The 23621-nt window shown below is 39.2% G+C and overlaps 1 protein-coding gene across 5 annotated transcripts in view; it reads left to right on the top strand.

Moving 5' to 3' along the window:
• The window catches only part of RPN2 (ribophorin II), a 99221-nt gene that overhangs the window by 41059 nt on the left and 34541 nt on the right, over positions 1-23621 (top strand). The window contains exons 2-6 of one of the 5 annotated variants that reach the window (XM_069063546.1): positions 1362-1387; positions 5549-5739; positions 14588-14683; positions 15244-15419; positions 19132-19207. In XM_069063546.1, the coding sequence (XP_068919647.1) occupies positions 1375-1387; positions 5549-5739; positions 14588-14683; positions 15244-15419; positions 19132-19207 (552 nt within the window). In that variant the 5' untranslated portion in view covers positions 1362-1374. Of the gene's footprint in view, positions 1-1104; positions 1400-5548; positions 5740-14587; positions 14684-15243; positions 15420-19131; positions 19208-23621 lie in introns of those variants that run through there. The other 4 variants (XM_069063544.1, XM_069063549.1, XM_069063545.1 and 1 more) reach the window with 4 other exon arrangements.

Below are 23621 nucleotides of genomic sequence, written 5' to 3'. Positions count from 1 at the left end.
TGACAATTATGTAGCACTTTAAGTTTTGCAAAGCACTTTATACACATAATCTTACTTGAGCTTCAAAGTAACCCTGGGGAATCAAATGTCTCCCTTTTATAGCTAAAATGGGGAAACTGAAGCTCAAAGATGTGAAATGATTTTCTCGGAGTCACACAGCCAATAAGTGTGAGAGGAAGAATTCAGTTAAGTTAGTTAAGAACTTAGTCAAGAGTTAGCTTAATCCCAGGATAAAGAAATAAAACTTCTGTATTTCCTGAACCCCAAATTGTGACACATTATCTGAAAAAAGAGTATTCCAGGAGGAAAGCTTTAAAAAGTACATTTGCTTTAATTGCAATTGGAACTGCTCTGTAAACGTGTTAAAACGAATGGTCACCTTAGACACAGTTCCAAGCAGAAAAAGGAATTGGAAGTAAGCAGCAATTTAGAAGCTTTCCAGGGGACAAAAGAATGCACCCAATCTGCAATTAAGATTTTTCCCCAACTCTCCCACAAAGCACCCAACGCACATCAAATAATCGAAAGTTCATTTATCCCATTGTCTTTCACAAACAAGGTCTCTTAGGACCTCTTACTCTCATTGAGCAGTGTGGTGCAATGGGGAGAGCTCAGCCCTCGCAACCAGGCAGCAGGACTTGTTAAAAGCTGCTCGTATATTTTACATTTTACTAGTGGTGTGACTTTTAAGACTCAGTTTTCTCCTCTATAAAATGGAAAGAACAGTGCTTGTACCGACTTGCTCCCAGAGGGTGAAGTTCTAGGGGAAATGCTCATATAATGGAACAAATTATTTCCATCTCTGTACAGCATTAAGGTTTGCAAAACTCAGAAGTAAAAGAGCTGAGGTGCGTCAAGTAGCTAAAAGGATTAGAATAACATAGCTGCTATCCCAAAGGAGAACGCCAAAATTTGGAGATTCTTCATTCCTCTCCTCATTTCTTGCCACCCAAAGCCTACTGTCCCTTTAAAATGAGCTAAGTGAAGGTGGATGAATGACAAGGCCATTGGCCAATCAGCAGAAGCCCCGTTTCTGGCTCGGGTCCCTCCCCGCCTCTTCTATCCGTTTTCCTGAACCACCGGGAGCTTAACGGTTGCTACGCGGACTGTTCCATAAAGGTTCTGCTCCTGGGGGGTGGACGGGCCTCAAAAAGGAGACTGTGTAGTCATTTCAGGATTCTTCTCGAAAGATTCACATCAGAGCTTTACGAAAATGGATAAGAGATTTTGATTAGGGATAAACAACCTGTCATCGGAGCCCATTCTCGGGAGAAGATACTCTTGCATAGCCTCTCCACCTCCGCCGTTCAGTTGGAACCACTTTCTTGGGCGGAAGTCTGCGGCGCGCCAGGACCTGGGCTGGAGCTCGAAGAAATGGCGGTCCCGGGTGAGACGTTGGGTATGGCCCAGGCTTGGTCTTGGGGAGGGGACCCGCGAGGTCCTCGCCTCCAAAGAGGGAGACAGTGGAAACCGAATGCGCCCTGCACTTGAGTTGGAAAGGCGTGTTCTCCCTCCCCTGCGGAACAGGGTCATCTGCACGTTCTCGTTTCGCGGGGGAGGGGAGGGAGAGATTCGTAGGGACTTTACGGGTCCTCGAGCGGCCCATCTCCAGTGGGACTCCCTCCTGCTAGGGGTGCGCGCGGCGGTGGGGGCGGGGAGGGCTCGGCCGAGAGATGGAGGGGAGGGGTGAAAGGAGGACGCGCTGTCATTGACTTTCAATGTGGGGGACTGGAGGAAGCGTGATGTGGCAAACGTGTGTGGGGTCTTGGGCAGCATCTGGGAAAGTCGCCTTGTGCTCCTGGCAGGACTCATGTTTCATGGCGATTTAAGATTAGCGAAGGGCTCTCCTCAAAGAGGCCCTGTAGGAAACTTGAGGAAACTGAGGCCCAGAGAGGTGAAGTGACATGCCCAGCAGGAGTAGGAAGGGCTGGAGGCCCGGATGGTATCCAGGAGGTGATTGGTTAAAAATTTGTGAGTTCATTCACTCCATCAACAAGCCTCTATTCTATTCATCCATTCTATCAATCAGCATGCATTAAACCCTTATTATGTGCCCGGTACAGAGGAAGTGCTGGGGATACACTTAGATGCAACAAACAGTCCCTGCCCTCAAGGAGCTTACAGTCTAATGGGGAGAATTCCTGAGCCTGTTTCGTTACCTGGCTCCAGTCTTAGGCCTCCGGAGAGAAGGACCTAGAGGCCATCTGGTCCAACCCTCTCGTTTTTCAGAGGGAAGGTAAATGACTCACCCGTGGTGACACATGTAATAAGTAGAAGCCTTTGACATTGTTTATCACTCTTTTCTTGATGCCCTCTTCTTGGGAATTTGGGACACCTCTCCAGGTTCTTCTCTTACCCATCTGACCTCTCCGAAGTCTTTGCTGGCTCTTCATCTTGGCCATGCCCGTTAACTAAGAAGAGATGGTGATCCACAGAGCTCTGACCTGAACCCACTTCTCCCTCTATACTCTTTATTTCCTCTAGTGATCTCATCAGCTACCATAGATTAAGTTACCATTTCACATCTCCTTATGAGCCTTAACCTCTCTGCTTAACCTCCAGACTCACATCTCCAGCCGCTTGTTGGACATCTTGAACATGATGCCCTGTAGACATCTTACACTCAACATGTTGAAAACTGAACTAATCTTTCTCTCCAAATCTTCCCTCCTTTAAAACTTCCCTGTTTCTGTTGAGGGTACCACCATCTTCCCAATCAACTAGACCCACAATCAAGGAAACATCTTCAATGCCTCTCAGCTCCCATATCCAATCTGTTGCCAAATCTCATCTTTTCTACCTTCATAACATCTCTTATGCATGTCCTCTTCTCTCCTTTAACACTGCTACTGCCCTTGTGCAGGCCTTTATCATCTACCTAGACTATTGCAATAGCCTTCTGGTTGTTTGACTTGCTGCAAGCCTTCCCATTCCAGTCCATACTCCACTCAGCTGTCAAAGTGATCTTCCTAAAGTGCAGATGTAATCATGGCAGGCTACTCAGCAAATTCTAATGACTCATTATCACCTTCAGAACCAAACATAATTAATAGTTTATATTTATATAGCTCCTACCATGTGCCAGGCACTGTACTAAGCAAAAACAACCCTTGGAAGTAGGTACTATTATTAATCCTCATTTTATAATTGAGAAAACTGAGGCAGGCAAGTTAAGTAACTTGCCCAAAGTCATACAGTACCGGGGTCTTCTTGACTACAGGCCGGTTACTTTATCCACTGCTTCATTTAGTTGCCTCTAGCTATATACAGTCCTCAGGTATTCAGAGCCCTTTATAACATTGTATCCCACTTTTCCAGTCTTCTTAAACCTTACTCCCCATCTACCAGAGATACTGGTCTCTGCTGTTCCTTGAGCAAGACTCTCCACATCCCAATTGGGCATTGTTACTGACTGTCCCCACACCTGGAATGCTCTCCTTTCTCATCTCTGCTTCCTGACTCCTTTCAGTTCCCGGCTAAGTTACCACCTTTATAAGAAATCTCCCAATCTGTCTTAATTCTCATGCCTTCCCTCTGTTGATTACTTCCAGTTTATCCCGTATATAACTTGTTTGTATGTAGCTGTTCGCATGTTGTCTTCTCTTTTTAGACTGTGAACTCCTTGAGAACCAGAACCGTCGTTTATCTTTCTCTGTATCTCTGGTGTTCATCATGGTGCCTGGTACACGATTGGGACTTAATGGATTTTATTGACTGACTGTCTGAGATGGTATTTGAATCCAAGTTTTCCAACTCTAGAGTCAGTGCTTTTCTAGTGCACCACCCCATCAAATAAAAAAGAGAAACTCCATATCCTGAGGGAGCTTAATAAGATCTATTGAGGAATATAACACATAGCTTAGAGTGAGGATGGATGAGGGAAGGATGCTACAAGGTAAGACACTGGATTGTGAGTGGAGCCATCTGAAAGTAGTTTGTCATGCTCTTTCCAATAACAGTAGTAATGTTGCTGTGATTTTTGTTACCTGAGTAAAAGATGGAAATGGGCAGCTGGGTGGCACAGTAGAAAGAGCTCTAAGGCCCGGAATCAGGAAAACTCATCTGCCTAGTTCAAGTCTGGCCTCAGACCCTTACTAGCTTTGTGGCCCTAGGCAAGTCACTTAACCCTGTTTACCTCCATTTCCTCATCTGTCAGATGGGCTCAAGATGTCAGGGAAAGGAGATTTTCTTTTCTTTTTTGAAAAAATTTAGTGTTTCATTTTTTCCCAGTTACATGTAAAAGCAATTTTTAACATTAATTTCTAAAACTTCAGGTTCCAAATTCTCTCCCTTCCTCCCTCCCTAGCCTACCTCATCAAGAAGGCAAGTAATTCAATATAGATTATACATGTGTAGTCATGCAAAACACTTCCATAGTAGTCATATTGTGAAAAAAAAAAACCAGACCAAAAAAGCCACAAGAAAAATAAAGTTAAAACAAAGTAGACTTCAATCTACATTCAGATACTATCAGTTCTTTGTCTGGGGATGGATAGCATTTTTCAGAGTCCTTCAGAGCTTTCTTGGATCATTGTATTGCTGAGAATAACTAAATCATTCATAGTTGATCATTCCATCGTATTGCTGTTAGTTTGTACATAGTACATTTAACTTTGCATTAGCTCATATAAATCTGGGAAAGGAGATTTTCACCCATATAAAAAGGTGCTTTTGAATCAAAGGAATCTGAAACCGCAAGAACTTTTTAGCCATGGTGCATGGGGAAATACCAGGTATAGAGATATTAAAATGACCCCAAGGCACTAATTAAAATGATGTTCAGATGCCCCTGTAGATCTTGACTGAGGTGGTACTTACTCCCTTAGTTGATTTGAGTGGTTCTATAGGTGACAAGATACATGTGGATTGTTTGACTAGAGATATATCAGCTGTTACCATAGTCCCTGATAAATAGAGATTTTTGTGTGTGTTTAATGTGAGGGAGACCAGAAAGGTGTAAGGCAACCCTTGCCTTCCAAGAAGTTTTCAACTGGGGAAGATGATGGACAATACTAGTGAGAACCATCTATGTTGATCTTTGTCATTTTGAATGACCAAGTTCTCTAGTCAAGACAGGGTTATAGGGGCTGGTCTTCTGCCCTCCCCCCCCCCCCCTTTTTTGATAGGGGTAGTGTTGGTTTTTTTCCCCCAGTGGGAAAGCAGCATAAGAGTGGGATTTGATGGCCATGAGACCCTAGTTGTTAGCCCCAGGCCAGTAGGGAGAAGAGAGCATCTCAGATAAGCTTGGTGGTTCCATGTTGGTTCCAGCTCTAGGATATGTGAAAAGGGAGCTTCTGAGAGATGGTGATGATGGGGAGACTAACATGATCAGAGGGTATTAGGAAAATCTTTGTTATTTGGGGAAAGTTACTTCCCTCCCCACAAAAGTATATACTCTCCACAAAAATTCTCCCATACCTATTTTGTATAATCATAGCAATTATAAACGTAAGCAGTCTTCTCTGGATTATCAGTAACTTTAAGTGGCTTTGGGATAGGACGCAATTTATTTAATAGTGATTATTAAAATAAATACATTTTCCCCCAGGTTCCAATACCGTCTTACTCTTAACCCTAACAATCACAATCATCCAGGCCCTAACACCCAGCCACTACCTCACTCAGCGTGATGTTGAACGATTGAAATCCTCTTTGAATCAACCATTCTCAGATTTGGAAACTGCTTTCTACTCCATCGTGGGACTCAGCAAGCTTGGTGCACAAGTGCCTGATGTAAAGGTAAGGTTGACTTTGGTTTACCTACCAGTTTTTAAAGGCTCCTTCATTGCTATCTCCATTTCTTTTACTGGAGAGTTTTTTTTTCATATACATATACATATATATATGTGTGTGTGTGTGTGTGTGTATGTATACATATATATATATATCTCAAGCTTAAATAAAGGACAGCAAGAGTTAATTCGGTTCAAATATCTTTTATTTCAATATAGTAAGTATTACATTCCTATTTCATGCTTGGTATTATGCAGTGTGGGACATAAAGAGTATGTGATTTTGTACCTCTTATTTGGAGAAGCAAGACATAAACATCTAAGAGGATTACTAATAATACAAGGTAGTAAAAGATAACTACCAAATAAACAGGTAGTAAGTAAATGCCTTGGATTCAGTGTTATGAGAAGAGAAAGATCACCTTGGGGCTAGTGTGATCTCGGAATGCACAGAAGAGGTGGGATTTGAGCTGGACTTGGAAGGATCAGTAGGATTTAGAGAGGTAGAGGGATAGCATTCCAGGAAAGAGAAGTGACATAAGCAAAGGAACCATCCATAAAACATGTTGAAGGGACAGTAAGTAAATGAATTTGAATGGAGTAAAAAGTTTATTCCCAGAGGGCATAGAGAGCCAGTAAGGGTTTTTAGAAACTCTTGAAGGAATAATCCACCAATATTCTGATAATTATAGCATTAAGGCATATTTCTTTTATTGGTAACATGTAACTACGTGGGAGAGAACCACTGTAGATTCCAAGTCTTGTCTGGATAGCAAGCATCTGTCAATGGGTAGAAGAAAACAAAACTTTTTGATATTTTTGGGGAACAGAATCGGAGGATGGGAGTCACAGAGCCTAAAATTTTAGGAGATTAAGGAGTCTAAAGAACTGCTCACCAAAATTTCCCGGGTTCATTCAAATACAAACTACTGTAGCTCAGTAAATTCTATGGGAGACTCCAGAGTATTTAGAAAAAGGTAAAATACTAAAAGATAATGGGTTATCAAAAATTACACAAGCAGGTAGTACAATCCTTTTGTTCTGTTTAGAGGCAACGAGTTTCCCCTTAGTTTCTTCAAGTTACCTTTCATAGTAACATCAAGTTTTTTAAAAGCAGAGCAGATAAGATAGGCAGACCTAGAGTCCTACTTCTCCACGATCCCTGCTTTTTGTGCATAACAAATAAATCAACCTAGATATCAGGACCTTCTTCATGAGCATGAGATGGTAAACATCCCCAGTTATGGACAAATGGATTTCCCCCATCCCTATGAAGAAGCCTATGCCTATCAGAGTGAACATTTATTTTAAGTTTTTCTCAAATTGGTGAATGAAATTGACAAAGGTATAATCACTCCCCAGATTCCAAAGTTCTTTTGTGCCTAAGAAGCAATTTTATGCATTCTCTTTGCTAAAGCTTGGCAAATCTTCTTCAGTCAGTCTATCCACGTTTTTTTTTTTTTGCTTTGTACCTTCAAAAGGTGGCAGATTGTTGAGCTGTGGCTCCTTGGGAATGGGGACAGAGTTGAATTGGGAAAGCATTAGCAGTTTACTATAGTGTTACTAGTAAGAACCTGGTATAGGCCCTCTTAACAGGGTCGTGGGGAAGTCTCATATTGATGGGCTTTCACATATACATACCTGAGGTTTCTCATCTTTGGACAAGACATCTTGTTGTCTGGATATGGAAAGCTTTGATTCATTTCATTAGTGTCTTACATTGATTCAGGTTATAAGTTATAAGTTGTAGCTCAGAAAATTGTTTTGCCATTAAATAAGTCCAATTTTCCTATTAGTGATAGACCTTATACCCATGAGAACTGTGGGTAAAATATCTGACCACTTAAGACAGTTTCAGTATAAATTTTAGCCATCTTATTTAAATTCTGTTTTATCATTCAGTTACTTCTGTAGACCAGCCCTGCACAACCTGTGACCCACTGGCAGCTTAAATCTCACATCTGTTTGCAGCAGGCCAAAGGATTTCCTCTACATACAAAGGATGTTTCACGGGCTGCCTGAAATCCTTTGGCTTGCTGCAAGTGACTTGAGGACTGTAAGTGGCTTGTGCTGCTGGTTGTGCAGGTCTGCTGTACATTTAGGATAATATGGGCAGGGAGAACATTTCTGCATCTAAAGTAACTTAAAGTTTTCTTTTATTGTTTGTCCTGGGAATATGTATGGCTGTCCTTATTGATAAGGGCACTAAACTTAGAAGTAAATTCTTTTAAGAGTCTTCCTAATTATAACAGTATATGATTTTATGGAAGTATGGCTTTCATATGTCCTCAATGCACACAACTCATACCTTCATAGGAGTGGTATTTAGATATTTAATAAATTAATTTGTACATTTATAAAAATTCCACACAGCAGGAATAAGCTGTCTTTGCTCTTACCTACTTTCCCACATCCTGGACTTGGCAGTGGTGCTTCTCATGTAGTATTGTTGAACCTCGCAGGAAAATTTTTAGAGCAAGCCAACTTTGAAAAAAACATTTCTAGGGGCGGCCAGGTGGCTCAGCGAGTAAGAGCACCGGCTCCAGTGTTGGGATGACCTGGGGATCAAATCCCGGGCTCAGATACTTAGCACCACACCCAGAAATAACTGGCCGTGTAACCTTGAGCAAGTTACTTAACCCCAATTGCTTTAAAAAAAAAAAAAAGAATAGATCATAGGAGACAAGTTCTTAGGGCGGGGATAAAAACAACACAGATGTAGTCTGTGGTTTAAGAAGGGCATATTCTATACTCCTAATTGATGAGCTCATCTCATGAGAAAAAAATACATGTAGGTTGGCTGTCACTATCTTAGGATGTCTATAAGAAGGTTATTATTTTAAAAGGGGAAGAAGGAAGGAAACACTTGTTACCACATTAAATTTCTGTCACATCTGGTTCTAACGGTAACAGATTGATCTTTTTTAGGTATGTAAGGTCAAGGCTCCTTTAACTTTGATTTTGGATAAAGGTCAGAAATTTTTTTTTAAATAGCTTATTTATCCATCATTACTTCATATCATTCAAAGGGTATATTACCAGTTTGTGGTCTGATAAGTGGGAAACCTTTAGTTCATTTACAGGTAAGGGTTACCTTTTCCCAACCTTCACAAGACTTACTTCAGCAATTGGTATCTGCTTGGAACTGGTTTAGGAATGTGCCATTTAGCACTTCAGATTGGTAACCTTTCACATATTCCTCTTGCAGGATAAATTGCTGATTTATCAGTAGGCATTTATTAAGTACTTTCTATGTGCTAAGCACCATGGAAACTGTCAAAAAGCAAAACTGTTCATGTACTCAAATAATTTGGGGGGTGGGATGACAATATATTACATATATAGGTGTTTATGAGATGCATACAAAGTAAATAACCAAAATAACCTTGGAGCGGAATGCATTGAGCAGGGAGGAGGTGTATTAGGAAAGGCTTTATGCAGAAGGTGGAGCTTGACCTGAGTCTTGAAGGGAGCCAGTAATTCCAAGAGGTGAGGTGAGGAGGGAGATGATACCAGTGATGGAAGACAGCCAGTGAAAATGCAGTGAGAAAGGAAATGGGAAGACTGGCAAGTAAGCCAGTATGGTTAGACCATAGGTTTTGTCAACGAAGTAAGAGGTAAGATTTCAAAGGTAAGAAGGGGCCAGATTGTGAGGCACTTTAAATGCCAAACAAAGGAGTTTTATTTGATTTTAGAGATAATAGGGTTTGGAGCAGGGTGGGAACCTGCAACCTCAAGGCTACATGTGGCTCTTTGATTGAATCCAAATTTCACAGAACAAATCCCTTTAATAAAAGGACTTGTTCTGTAAAACTTGGACTCATTCAAAAGACTGCACCCAAGGATCTAGAAGGCCACTTGTGGCTTCAGGGCTGTAGATTTCCTACCCTTGTGGGTCTGGAGTTTATCTAATAGGGTTGGTAACCTGGTAAGGCTTGTGCTTTAGGAAAGTTTGCTTTAACATGTCTGTAAAGGGTGGATTGGAATGGGGAGAGACTTGAAGCAAGAGACCAGTTAGGCTATTGCAATAGGCTGTGGCTGGCAAAAAAGCAATAAAGGACTGAATTAGGGTTGTGTCTCTGTGAGTAAAGAAGGGGAGACTTTTGGAAGAGACATTGTGGAATTAGAAATTACAAGATTTGTCATCTTTGGATATATTTCCACAGTCAGAGTGACATCATAGGCTTCTAATAAGTAAATCAATTTATACTCCCAAGAAATTCCATCTCATATGGCAAGTTCCACTACTTATAATCAAAGTAAGATGTAATTACACATCTAAGTTGTTTACAGGTGTAGCATAATACATGACAGCCATTAAGATTAATTCAGCAGGGTCCAGATTTCCAGGGAACAAATCCCCAAGTTCTTTATCACATTTTAATAGCATTCTATAACTTACTGGTTCTTGTGAATTGAACTGTTTTCAAGCTCTGCTCTTTGTGTTCTTAAAATTGGCTCTGACTGCTCTTAAAAGAATCTAATCTGATTTGAATGAATTCAGCATCAAATTAATGCTAATAAATTGTTGTAAAGCACCATATTCCCATTGGTGGCAGAGAATGAACAAGACACGGATACCTTTAGGCATTTTGTATAGAAAAGCTAATATACAAATGCTTAAATTGTGTAAAATCCATGTATCCTTTGGTTATTATTGTTGTGAAGTTTTAAAAGTCCAAACCCAGTTTTCTAACTCCTATATGCTCAGAGGACTTCTAAATGTTCATTTCTCATTTCAGTTGTTTTTAGATTTAAAATTTATGACTTCAGTTTTCCTTTTAGGCTGAAAACACATGAAGATATTTAAGCCACCAGAGCTTTGTTTTTGTTGTTAATTGGTTTTTACTCATGTCTGACTCTGTGACCCCATTTAGGGTTCTCTTGGAAAAGATATGTCAGTGGTTTATCATTCCAACTCCAGCCCATTTTATAGATGAGGATATTGAGACAGACAGTATTAAGTGACTTGCCCAGGGTCACACAGCTAGGAAGTGTCATGTTTCCTAGTCATATTTCAACTCAGGTCTTCCTGACTAGTCCAGTGCCTTATCTACTGCACTTTTCACATCGTTTCTCTTACTTGTTTTTTGATGCCCTCATTTTTTTAGGATATATTGTTAAGTCTCCATTAGGTCTGCATATTTTGTTTGTACATCCAAACCTGACTACTATTTTCATTGTGTTATATGCATCACAATCTAGGTTTCATTTCAAAATATTAACTGCACAGCTTTATAATACTTTCCAAAATTATAATTCTTGAAAATCTAGCAACACCATAAGACAATCTTATTTACAATTAAAATATGATATAATAATAATATAAAACCTAAAACAGAACTTATTGCCAATTATCCATTAATATCAGTCCAGTTGAATGCCTTTTCCAATTATCTACATACTCTAAATTCTAGGCATGTGCCTCTTTATTTTGGCATTCTTTGTTAGTTGCATTCAAAACCAGATAACCTAGATCAATAATGCATTAAATAATATTTGCACCATCCCCCTTTCTTCCCTCCCTCCCCCCAATTAATCTATGAAACCTGATGTCAATCTGACTTAAATTAGTCCTGGGGAAGCCCTGTGTTTTCTTGACAAGACTAATAGAACCAGATCCACGGGAGTAGAATACAACCTTAGTTATACCCAACAGTCTGGAAAGGCTTTGGAAGTTACAAAAACAGTAAAATCTCCTTGAGCCAGAAATATAACAGATCCAGTACAGATGGGAGAAGGTCACCCAGCCAGGGTCATCTCTGAGACTTGGGCGGGGTGGAGGGTAGAGGTGGGGGGGGGTTGGAATCTCCATGAAGGCCTACCCTTCAACCTAGGGTAGCTACCAAAACTGCAAAGCCACACGTTTTGAGCAACTTTCATTAAGAAAGAAATCAGACAAGGACAATCCATCTTGGGGGAAATTTCTTCTCAGAAATATGTGTTGGTTAAGCCATGCAGTTTGAATCTTCTGTGTATTCACTCGTTCCCTCGTAGAAATTAAATCTCTCTCACTTAGAGTGGGCCCAAAGAAGAACCATTGAGGTCCAATTCCTGCCACTGTCACCCCCCAAAGTGAGCATGCTGGGATCAGAGAACAGCTACGACATCCAACTTCAGTCCCAGGATTGTAAGAGAAATATTTTAACAGGCCAAGATGTATTGTTTTCATGTGTCTTTCTGGGAGAGATTCTCATTTAGAGAATGAGAACCTCTCATTCTTTGTACTAGTAGCCCAAGCACCTGACCTAGTTTCTGGCACATACTAACTAGGCATTTAATAGATACTTATTGATCAATCAAGGGTAGGCTTAGAGCCTTGATTCCCCAGGAGTAAGCTAAAGACAGTGGCATTTAAATAAAGATGAGTATGACACCCATGTGCCGGGTCCTTTTAAAAAGGGAGACAGGGAGACCAATTAGACTATTTCAGCAGTCCAGAAACAAAATAATAACTCATTTTTATAGATAGTTTTAGGGTTTACAAAGTACTTTACTCACTTGAGCAAGATTGATGGCAACAATGATAATAGAAAAGAAGAATGGAAATAAAATACATTAAAAAAGGATTAATTGACAGGACTTTATAGATTTACTTGACAAAAGCTTGAGGGAAGGGGAACGCTTCAAAGATGTATCCAAAATTTTAACCCTGAGTAACTTAAAAGAATGATGGTACTATTGACAGAAATAAGAAAGTCGGGAATTTTGTTCTTTGCTTTGTTGAAAGATGATTTTACTTCAGACATTTTAAGTTAGATTTGATGGCAAAATATCTAAATTGAATTATCCAGCAAGCAATTGGAGATGTGAGACAAGCTGAGCAGAACAGTCAGGATTCAAGCTGCTACACAGCTGTGATCATTGTTGAGTTTTGGTTCTGGATACCAGGAATTACATCTTCTGGTAAACATGCTAGTATTTTGCAAATGCGTTAGAACTCTCAATTCAGAATCTTGCTATTCATATTTTACTTATTATCATTATGGATTGATTTAGAAAATAGCCTTAAAACATTTCGGGGCTGTTGCTTCCTGTATTATACATTCTCTTTATTTTATGAAATGTCTAGAAACTATGGAATTAAATATATACATATGATAAGAGTATTATACCAAGGCCTGAAGGCTATTGAAATCATCAAATTGAGAGTTATATCCTATTTGCCCCCACTTCATTGCACGGGGGCGATGTGCCTCATTTTTCATCTCTCGCTCTTTCAAATTGGTGAGAGAGATCTCTGAGCAGAATATTGTATGCTTTTTGAAAACAGGTGAGAACACCTGCTCCAACAAAAATGCCAGGTGCACACAAGAGTTTGACATTTTTTAGCAATGTTGGGCGGTGAGTATATGAATTAAAATGGAACAGAGTTATAGGTAAAGAAAGAGCCTTGTAGAATTCATTCAACATATTGTATAAGAAGACTTTTCATTGCTTGTCTATCAGTTGACTGGGATTTTTCAAAGTTTAATGCTTTTGTAAAGACTGATATGTACCCTCCTCACAGATTGCTGTTTCTATTATTAACTTAAGAGGCAGCGTTTTAAACTATAATATCTTACACTATTGGAAAAGGACAAAGTTACTTGTTCACATAGCATTGCTCTCAAAATTCTAGCTGAAATAATTCACATAAGATCAGTTTTAGTTTCTTAATAACCAGATGTTATGCTACAGCTTTTCCACAAGATGGAGACAAAGCATATACTTTTATTGTAAACCTTGTACATCTCTAGGAAATCTGCTTGTTGCAGTAATTTGTTTCTCTTTCTCCCTAAACTTAATTTACAGTCTGCTAAAAAGGTTTTCGTTTCCTTCCTTTCCACAATTGTCTTTTTTTTCCAAGATACTTTATTCAGAATTTTAATGGAGGGGTGGCTAGGTGGGACAGTGAATAGAGCACTGATCCTGGAGGCAGGAAGACCTGAGTCCAAATCTGCCTGCAGACACTTAACACTTACTAACTGTGTGACCTTGGGCAAGTCACTTAACCCCAATTGCCCTGCCTCCCCCCCCCCAAAAGCAGAATTTTAATGGAAATTCAGGGGGGTTTTAGACTCTTATTAATTGTTAAGTCATTTTTATTTTGTTGGGGGGGGGATTTGTGAGGCAATTGGGGTTAAGTGAGTTCCCCAGGGTCACACAGCTAATAAAAGTCAAGTATCTGGACTCAGGTTTTCCTGACTCCACGGCCAATGCTCTATCCACTATGCCACCTAGCTGCCCCCTAAGCCATTTAAATAATTTGTTTTGGGTAAAGAGTCATAATAGAAAATGCTATTTACATCCAGAAAAAGAACTATAGAGACTGAATGCAGTTTGAAGCCTGTGATTTTGTTTTTTCTTTCTTGTGTTTTTTTTTTCCCTTTTGTTCTGATTTTTCTTTCACAACATGACTAATGTGGAAATATGTTTAATATGATTATATGTGTATAGCCTGTATCAGATTGCATGCTGTTTTGGGGAGGGAGGGAGAAAAATTTAGAACTCAAAATCTTATAAAAGTGAATGTTGAAAACTGAAAATAAAGAAATTTAAAAATATATTTTTTTAATAACTAGAATATACATCTTCACAAACAAAATATTTAGTGATGTTATCTATGTAAGAGTACCACCTTAGTATTTCTAACTTTAAATCAATGTGCATTATAAGGTAAACAAGAGTTTTACTTCTTTCAGTGAAAAATGGATATTTTTTATATCTGTATCTATATAATTTATATATATCTATATAAGATAGAATCATGTGTAAGTCAGTTTAGAGATAATCTGTTGTACAAGATACTTGGGATTTTCCCCATTCCTCTTAAAATCACTACTTAATCTTGATTTCTTTTTTTTTTCCTTTAGCAAGCCTGTACCTTCATCAAGTCCAACCTAGATCCCAACAATCTTGACTCTCTTTTCTATGCTGCACAGTCCAGCCAGGTCCTCTCAGGATGTGAGGTAAGTCAAATTTCTTCAATCTAATATTACAACTGAACTATAAAAGGCTCTTTTCACATCCTTCATGTATTACCTGAGCTTGGGGGAAGAATTGTTTTGGGTTTAAAAAAATAACAGTATTTTTGTCGTTTTTTTTTCTTGGAAGTTCTTTTTATAGCGATGATGAGAGTTCAGTTCTGTTTAGTTTTCACTTTTTTTATATGAAGCTTTTTTTTCTGAATTTTGACTTTTTATGGCCTTATCTATCTTAAAAAACAAATGAACAGTCCTTGTAACAGTTTTCCCTTGCTGTTTAGAGAAACCTTGATTTTCTTTTCTAAACCTACCTTTTTTCTTGAAACAAAGGAAAGAATGATATTTATGAAAAATCCTTCTTCACTAAATTTCTAGAATGTTTATGTTCCTGAATGTAGGATAGATATCGTACAGAGAAAAATGGATCAGAATTGTTAAAACATAAGTGTGGGTGTGCTGGCAAGTTTGATGCTTTTCCAGCGTCATATTACCTAGTTTCCAATACCTTACATGAAATCCTCTGTGTTTCTACTATTCTTTCATAGATTTCTATTTCCAACGAGACCAAAGATCTGCTTCATGCAGCTGTGAGTGAAGATTCATCAGTCTCTCAAATCTACCATGCAGTTGGAGCCCTCAATGGCTTTGGCCTTCCTTTGGCATCTCAAGAAGCACTCAGTGCTCTCACTGCCCGTCTTAGTAAGGAGGAAACCGTCCTGGCGTGAGTCATTATCATTATTATTATTATTTGCTTTTTTTGGAGGGGGAAGGCAGGACAATTGGGGTTAAGTGACTTGCCCAAGGTCACATGGCTAGTAAGTGTTAAGTGCCTGAGACTGGATTTGAACTCAGGTCCTCCTGACTCCAGGGCTGGTGCTGTATTCACTGCACCACCTAGCTGCCCATGAGTCATTATTAAGAAGCGTTTCTTCAGCTCCTAATAACCTGCAATACTGTCTCTATCACTGCTTAGAAAGTTGAATAGACAACTTTTACCTTCTAAGAGGAAGAAAATTACTAAACCAAGAAATGGATGGACAATAAGGTATAGAGTCAGACAGAGGAAGGAAGGATAAGTTAGTCTTATGGGTAAAGAATAAAAACAAGACTGAGTATGTAACTGATAATTATATCAATTTACCAAGATTAGCCAATTATTTTCCTCACAATCCTGTGAGCTACGTATAGTTCAAGTTAATTATTATCCACATTATAATTACTAATTATATATAATCAATTATAATTATTATCTACATTTTAGAGAAGAGCCTCAGAGAGTAATTGATTTGTCCAAAGCTACAAAGTATTAGAACTAGGTTTCGTGCTTTAGGACCAAAATTCTTTCTGTGACATTACATTGCCTCTTAATGATTAGTCATAGGACTCAGTTCTTTGTCTAGTCTGGCTGTACTGGGGACATGCCAAAAAGAATTAAGGCAAAATTTTAGGAATTATTTAAATGAGAGAAAAGTCATTGGTGGTGGTTGGAGGAGAGGGAAGTAAGAAAGAAAGGCTGTGGTGAAAAAGGAAGGGGTTCTATACTGCTTTGAAGAAAGTATCTTCAATAGTATTGACTTATATTCTAATTTATTTAGTATTTAAGGCAATCTGACTTATTGAGTGGGTCACTTGTCCCTCTTACAAAGTGGATTTAAGGGAAAAAAGGATTTGAAAGCTGCATTGTTGAATATTATGAACAAATTGCCCCAAATTTTCTGTTTTGTGTTAGTTTGCCTAATACTCTCAAAAGGGAAGGACATTGATGATGGGGAATAAGTGTTTAATAAGGGTTATGACAAAACTGTCACCCTGTAGCCAAGCAGATTTATTTTCATTCTTAAACTTCCTTTGAGAACTTTGCCAGCATCACTATGACACACCCCAAAGAAGAGGAAAGTTGTGTTTTTATTGAAAAATCCTTTTCTCTCACCTTCCTAGCTTTTTCTAAGCTCTGCATCTATTATTGGTAAACACTGGGATCTTTGTCATGTTTAAAATTCAGTTTCATTTCCCAGCTGTACCATAAAAGTGGATCCTTAGAGGCTATAGTTCATATTGACTCATGCTTTCTTTTTGTGAACTTCTTTGTTTTATAATAAAACATTTCAGTGAAGTTTTTCAGTGAACATGTTAGAATTGTTGTGAAATTAATAGATATCATTGAACACAGAAAAATCTTTCACCTTGCATTCGCTGGCTTATTGATTTTATAAATGATGATTGAGCCCTAAGCCAGACTCTGCCATTGGTCTGGTACCTAAGAGCAGTGAGTTCATTCAGCCACCAGATGGCCTCAGTTTTCCCTTTTTAATCTAGAAGAACACCATTTACATTTTTCAACGTTTATACCTTCGCAGAGTAGAGTAAAGAGACATTTAGATGTGGAAGGGAGACTTAGAGAACATCTAATTTTGTGGAAGAGGAAACTGAGACTAAGAAAGATTAAGTGGCTTAATTGCCCAAATCAATTGCCATTCAAGATCAGAACCAGGACCAGATTAGAATCATGTCTCCTGACTTCTAGTTCATTGTTTTCTTTAATGCATTGTGTTGCATTACAACATTTATTTATTGATTTCATACTCTGGGCATAACATCATGCTAGGATTTGTGTGGCATTGAAAAATATGAGAGACAGTTTACTGTCTGTGAAAAATTAACAATATAAGAGATGTCTTAAGATAGTATGTAATTAAGAATTAAATTAAAGCTACAGATAAGAAATGCTGTGAATTTAGGGGGAGGAGAAATTACTGTGATTTGGGAGGACATTTACCCTTATGCAGATATTGGGGGAACTTTCCAACTCTTCCATAGATGGTTTTCAAACTCTGGTAGAATATGTGAATATTGTTTCCAAGAATAAATTTATAGATTGCTTTTTGCCTGTTCATTATTTTCTTGTTTTTGCTAGTAGTCTGAGACTGAAGGAAGAAAGGAAAGAAGTTAAAATACAAGTCATCATATGTTGCTTCTTGTGGGCAACTCTGATAAGATTTGTTAGAGGAAAAAATTATCTACAAGTTAGGGATTACTTGGGTAATTGAAGATCATCTAGAGGGATTAAATATATATAAACAGTAGACCTGTGATTTCATTAGTATGATTGCTTTCTACTTCAAAAAAAAATTTTTTTCATGCTTTCTAATCCTGTGCAACTTTAGCCAATAAAGAAGCATTCATTGCACCTGCTATATGTTAGGCACTGGAGTTGTGAATACAAAAGTGATAGAACTCCTGCCTTCAAGGCTCCTGTATTCTGCTAGGTGGATGCATTATCTTCACAGATAAGTGAATACAATATATATATATAATAAATACAAAATGATTTGGAGGAGAGGCTGCTGACATCTAGGTGGCACTCACACCTGTAGGGAGCTAGTTCCAAGAGGTAGACCAGAAGAAAGCATTCCAGGCCTAAGAATTAGCCTGCGCAAAGAGAAGGGGGTGAGGTAAAGTGTGATCAGCCTAGAAAGAGTCTGGAACCAGGTTATAATGTACTTTAAATGCCAAATAGAAGAATTTATATTTTATCCTAGAGGTATTTGGGAACCCCTGACACTTTGTGAAAAGGGGAATGACGTGGTCAGAGCCACACTTGCCACATGAGTTTTCCCTAAGGCTCTACCCAGTGGCTTTGAAGGCTTGAATACACTAGTGGAAGTGAAGTGGATGATATAGTACTATTCAATTTGTGGTGTTCTTCCAAACAGCCCCAGATATTTTGTATTCCCCTCAGCCACATGTGGCTAGTATCTCCTTGGGTGTCAAAAAGTACCTGTGAGTTAGGGATCATACAAATGTTATATTTGTTTGACTGTTGTGGAGGCCAAGTTACTATCACATGAGCCCATCTAGGATGGTTTTTGGATCTCTTGCTTCCTTCTGGTGCCCTTTCTGCTGTTCTTATGGCTTGTTCTGCTTGGTCACAGAGTAGAACAGATGGGGATAAGAAAGGAAAATCACTGACGCTATTCAGGAAAGGGAAGAGTAGAAGGGTAGGAGGTGTCAAAAAACAACTTGTTAGTTTGTATTTTGAATGAATGATTTTCTAATATCTACCTACGATAATCTAAGATATAACAGCCATTGAAACTAGGTTTCTCAGATGGGGAAGCAGTATGTTTACTGGAAACAGTACTAAACTGAGGTCGAGACCTGAATTCTAGTCCTGGCTCTGTAATGAACCAGCTATGTGACCTTCCCCTCCCTGAGCCTCAGTTTCCTTATTTGTAAAATTAGGGAATTGTACCATTTGGGCCTTTAGGGTCTCCTTTAGCATCCTGTGATTATGAGTTTGATAATCACTAGCTTTTGTTTTCTAATTATATTTGAAACTATTATTTTTTCTTTTGTTTAAACCAAATTATTTCGAGCATGTATATCTGAATGGATTTCCTCTCTCCAGACTTGCCTTTTGTTCACTGTTACAGAACTATTCAGGCTTTACAGACGGCATCACACTTATCTCAGCAAGCTGATCTGAGTGGCATCGTAGAAGAGATTGAGGTAGGAACTGAGCATTCCAGCTGGGATTCCCAGCTAATCCTTTTGAAAATTCTCCAAATAGCCAGCCAGGATAAAGAATGATTTGGTTTAGATATTTGTTTTAATACCCTATGATTCTAGAGACAGAAAGAAGGGGAATAATTGAACTGGCCTATACTTGTAATGTTTACTTTTAATGCTTGATTCCAAATAATTATAAAAATCTTCAAGTTGGAAGGGACCTCAAACTGGGTCATCTAGTCTAGTTCTTACCTACAGCATAGATACCTTCTATAGCAACCTCAATAATGATTAGCCTCTGATCGAAGTGCCAGAACCAGAGCTGGGGACCTTCTTGCATTGCAAGGCTGCCTATTCTATTGTTGAACAATTCTTATTGTTTGGAAGTTCTTCCTGATATATTGAGCTGAAATCTGTTTCTCCCTGATTTCTACTCATTGGTCTCAGTTCTTCCCTTCTGGGACTAATTGTATGATATAGTAGATAAGAAACTAAATTGAGACTTGGCACACTTACATTCAATTCTCAGTTTTGCCTTTTATGACATGCCTGTAGACCAGGCAAGTCTTTTTACCTCTCTGGTTTTCAGTGGTTTCCTTCTCTGCATGATGAGGATGTTGAACTAGCTGTTTGCTAAGATTCCTTCCAAGTCTAAATCCTGTGATCCTAAGTTTAATTCCTTTACCACAGGATGACTCTTTTTTGTTTGTTTGTTTCTTTTGTTTTGCAGGGGGGGAAGGCAGGGCAATTTAGGTTAAGTGACTTGCCCAAGGTCACATGGCTAGTAAGTATTATGTGTCTCAGGCTGGATTTGAATTCAGGTCCTCCTGACTCCAGGGCCAGTGCTCTACTCACTGAGCCAGCTAGCCGCCCCAACAGGATGACTCCTTAAATATTTGAAGACAGTATATGTGTGTGTGTGTGTGTGTGTGTGTGTGTCTTGTGTCTGTCTGTCTGTCTATATATGTATATATGTGTATATATACATACATTCGCACGTACACATACACACATATCTTAAATCTTCTTTTTTAATCTAAACATCCTCAGTTCTTTCCACTAATTCTCCATCCTAGTTGCCATCCTGTGGACAGGCAGAGGACTTATTGTAATCCTTAAAATATGACAGCCAGGAAACATAAGACTCTGTGGATTCTGACTATTCTGAATACAGTGGGATGCATTACCTTCTTTAGACTAGACTGATGTTATTGCAGCCTCGATCCTGTCCCTTGTATTTGTATAAGAATAACACAATGCTCAAGTAGCCCTTTATATTTGTCTGTACTCACTTTCATCTTCTCAAATTTATCCCATCAGTCTTAAATTTGGAGTTCTTTGCATCCTTGTAGTAGGATACCTGCAAATTGAACCATCTTCAGATGTTTTTCATCCTTCGATTTCAGTGATCTGTATATTTAGGCTGTGAATCTAGGTGTTTTTCACCTTGAAAATTCCACATAAAGATTCACTTTTATTGCCTTTAATCCCACCAACGCAATTTGTTCTGTTTCTCTTTTTTTTAAAATTAATTTAATTTTTTTTTTTAGTTTACATCATTCATTTCCACAAGATTGAGTTACAAATTTTTCCCCTACCCACCACCCCAAAACAGCAATCCCACTGAATATCCCCTCCCCAAATCTTTTCTCTCCTATATCTTCCCCCATCCTCCCTCTGACTTTCCAGTAGGGCATGGTGGATCTCTATGCCCCAGTGCCTGTGTATCTTATTTCCCAGTTACATGTAAAATAATAATAATAATATATATTTTTTAAACATTTTATTTTAAAACTTTGAATTCCAGATTCATTCCCTACCTCCCTTGTCACCCATCCTTACTGGGAAGACAAGCAATTCAACATAGGCTGTACATGTGTAGCCATGTAAAACATTTCCATAATGTATATATTGTGAAAGACTGACTATATTTCCCTCCATCCCATCCCACCCCCCACTTGTTCTATTCTCTACTTTGATCCTGTTCCTTTTCAAAAGTGGTGCTTCCAACTTCCCTCCCCCCCAGCCTGCCCTCCCTTCCATCATCCCCTTCCCCTCTACTCTCCTGTAGGATGAGATACCCTGTTTAGTGTGTGTCATTCCCTCCCTAAGCCAAATTCAATGAGAGTAAGGTTGACTCGTTCTCTTTTGCCTTCCTCCGTTGTAACAGTTTTCCCTTGCCTCTTCTATATCAGATAATTTACCCCATTCTATCTCTCATTATATTCCTCTCTCACCTCTTAATTTCAATAGTATCATCCCTTCCTATTCAACTGGTCCTGTACCCTCTGTCTATGTATACTTGTATACATATGTACACATTCTCACATAGGCATTCATACGCCCATATGCCCTCCTATATAGACATATATATGTATGTATACTTTCATGTATATATACACGCATACACACACACACACACATATACACATTTCTATTCCCTTCAACTATTCTCATACTGAGAAAAGTTTCATTAGTTACAATTACGTTTTTCTGTGTATGAATGTAAGTAGTTCAACTTTGGTAAGTTCCTTATGATTTCTTTTCCCTGTTTACCTTCTCATGCTTCTCTTGCTTCTTGTAGTTGAATGTCAAATTTTCTATTCAACTCTGCTTTTTTCATCAAGAGTGCTTGAAAGTCTTCTATTCCATTGAATGACCATATTTTCCCCTGAAATATGATAGTCAGTTTTGCTGGGTAGGTGATTCTTGGTTTTAATCCCAGTTCCTTTGACCTCTGGAATATCATATTCCAAGCCCTTCGAAACTTCATTGTAGAAGCTGCCAGATCCTGTGTTATCCTGAGTGTGTTTCCACAGTATTCAAATTGTTTCTTCCTGGCTGCTTGTAATATTTTCTCCTTGATCTGGGAACTCTGGATCCTAGCTATTATATTCCTAGGAGTTTTCTTTTTGGGATCTTTTTCAGGAGGTGATAGTGGATTCTTTCAACCGCTATTTTGTCCTCTGGTTCTAAAACATCAGGACAATTTTCCTTGAGAATTTCTTAGAGGATGATTTCTAGGTTCCTTTTTTTGATCATGGCTTTCAGGTAGTCCAATAATTTTTAAATTATCTCTCCTGGATCTATTTTCCAGGTCAGTGGTTTTTCCAATGAGATATTTCACATTGCCTTCTATTTTTTCATTTGTTTGAATCTGTTTAATAGTATCTTGATTTTTCATAAAGTCACTAGCTTCCATTTGCTCCAGTGTAATTCTGAAGGAATGATTCTCTTCAGTGAGCTTTTGAAATTCTTTTTCCATCTGGCAAATTCAGCTTTTTAAGGCATTCTTCTCCTCATTGGCTTTTTGAGCCTCTTTTGCCATTTGAGTTAGTCTGTTTTTAAGGTGTTATTTTCCTCAGGCTGTTGACTCTCATTTTATAATTTTCTTGTATCATTCTCATTTCTCTTCCCAATTTTTCCTCCACTTCTCCTATTTGGTTTTCAAAGTCCTTCTTAAACTCCTCTATGGCCTGTAAGCAGCTTATTCTTTTCTTGGAAGCTTCTGGTGCAGGAGTTCTGACTTTGCTGTCTTCCTCCTATTCCATGCTTTGATCCTTTTTGTCCCCAAAAAAGGAGTCCAAAGTTGGATTACTGTGCTTGCCTTGCTTCCCTCGTTTGCTCATGTTGCCATGCAATTACTTGACTTCTGAGGTTTTTGGCACAGTAGAACTCTGCTACCAGAATGGAGAGTTTTGTCCCAATTGCTGGGGTTTTCTCAGCTGCTGGAGCTATTAGTTGGGTGCCTTCTCTGAAGCCTTCCCACGCTCTGGCAAACTGATCACGCACCCTAGGACCTCCACCCTACACCACAATTCAGACCCAAGCAGGTTAAAGCAAGAGTGATTACCCCTCAGACTGGACTCTTGGTCCCCCTGCAATTTGCAGACCAGGAGCTCTGAAGCAGCCACGTGGCAGCAACTGCATGGCTGTCTCACCTCAGCCTCTTCTCCCTCCAGGGGGCAAGGCTGACTGCACTCCTGAATTCCCAGGTCCCAAAGTCTACACTGCAATAACCTCTTACTTTGTCCTTAGCATCTATGGGTTGATAATTCTGCAAACTGCTACAGGTGCTGGTGATCTGAAGTCCCTGTAGATGGAGGCTAGTCAAGGCACCCTGAGGCTAAAACCTCGGGCTCAAGCAGGGCTGGGCTTGGCTCCCAGAGCGCTGTGCTGGCCACTTCCTTCAGCAGGAGGTTAACTCTCTCTGTCATTTTGTGGGTTCTGTAGCCGACTCTGTCCAGTCCCAGCCCTGCAGTCATAGGCCTGGCAGTGGCCCTTGTGCTTGGTGGATCAGCTTGCTGCCACGTTGATCAGGCCTTGTCAGGGCCTCTGTGCCGGCCCCCTTCGTCTTCCGGGCCTCTGCACCAGCCCCCATCATCTTCATTCTGTTTCTCTTGTAGACTCACAC

The sequence above is a fragment of the Petaurus breviceps genome, unplaced genomic scaffold (genome assembly GCF_028583685.1).
Source record: "Petaurus breviceps papuanus isolate PSGF00001 unplaced genomic scaffold, PetGlider_PUasm1.0 90591, whole genome shotgun sequence".
NCBI classification, from domain to species: domain Eukaryota; kingdom Metazoa; phylum Chordata; class Mammalia; order Diprotodontia; family Petauridae; genus Petaurus; species Petaurus breviceps.
Note: the sequence above shows the minus strand (reverse complement) of the source record. Positions and strands in the feature narration are given on the sequence as shown.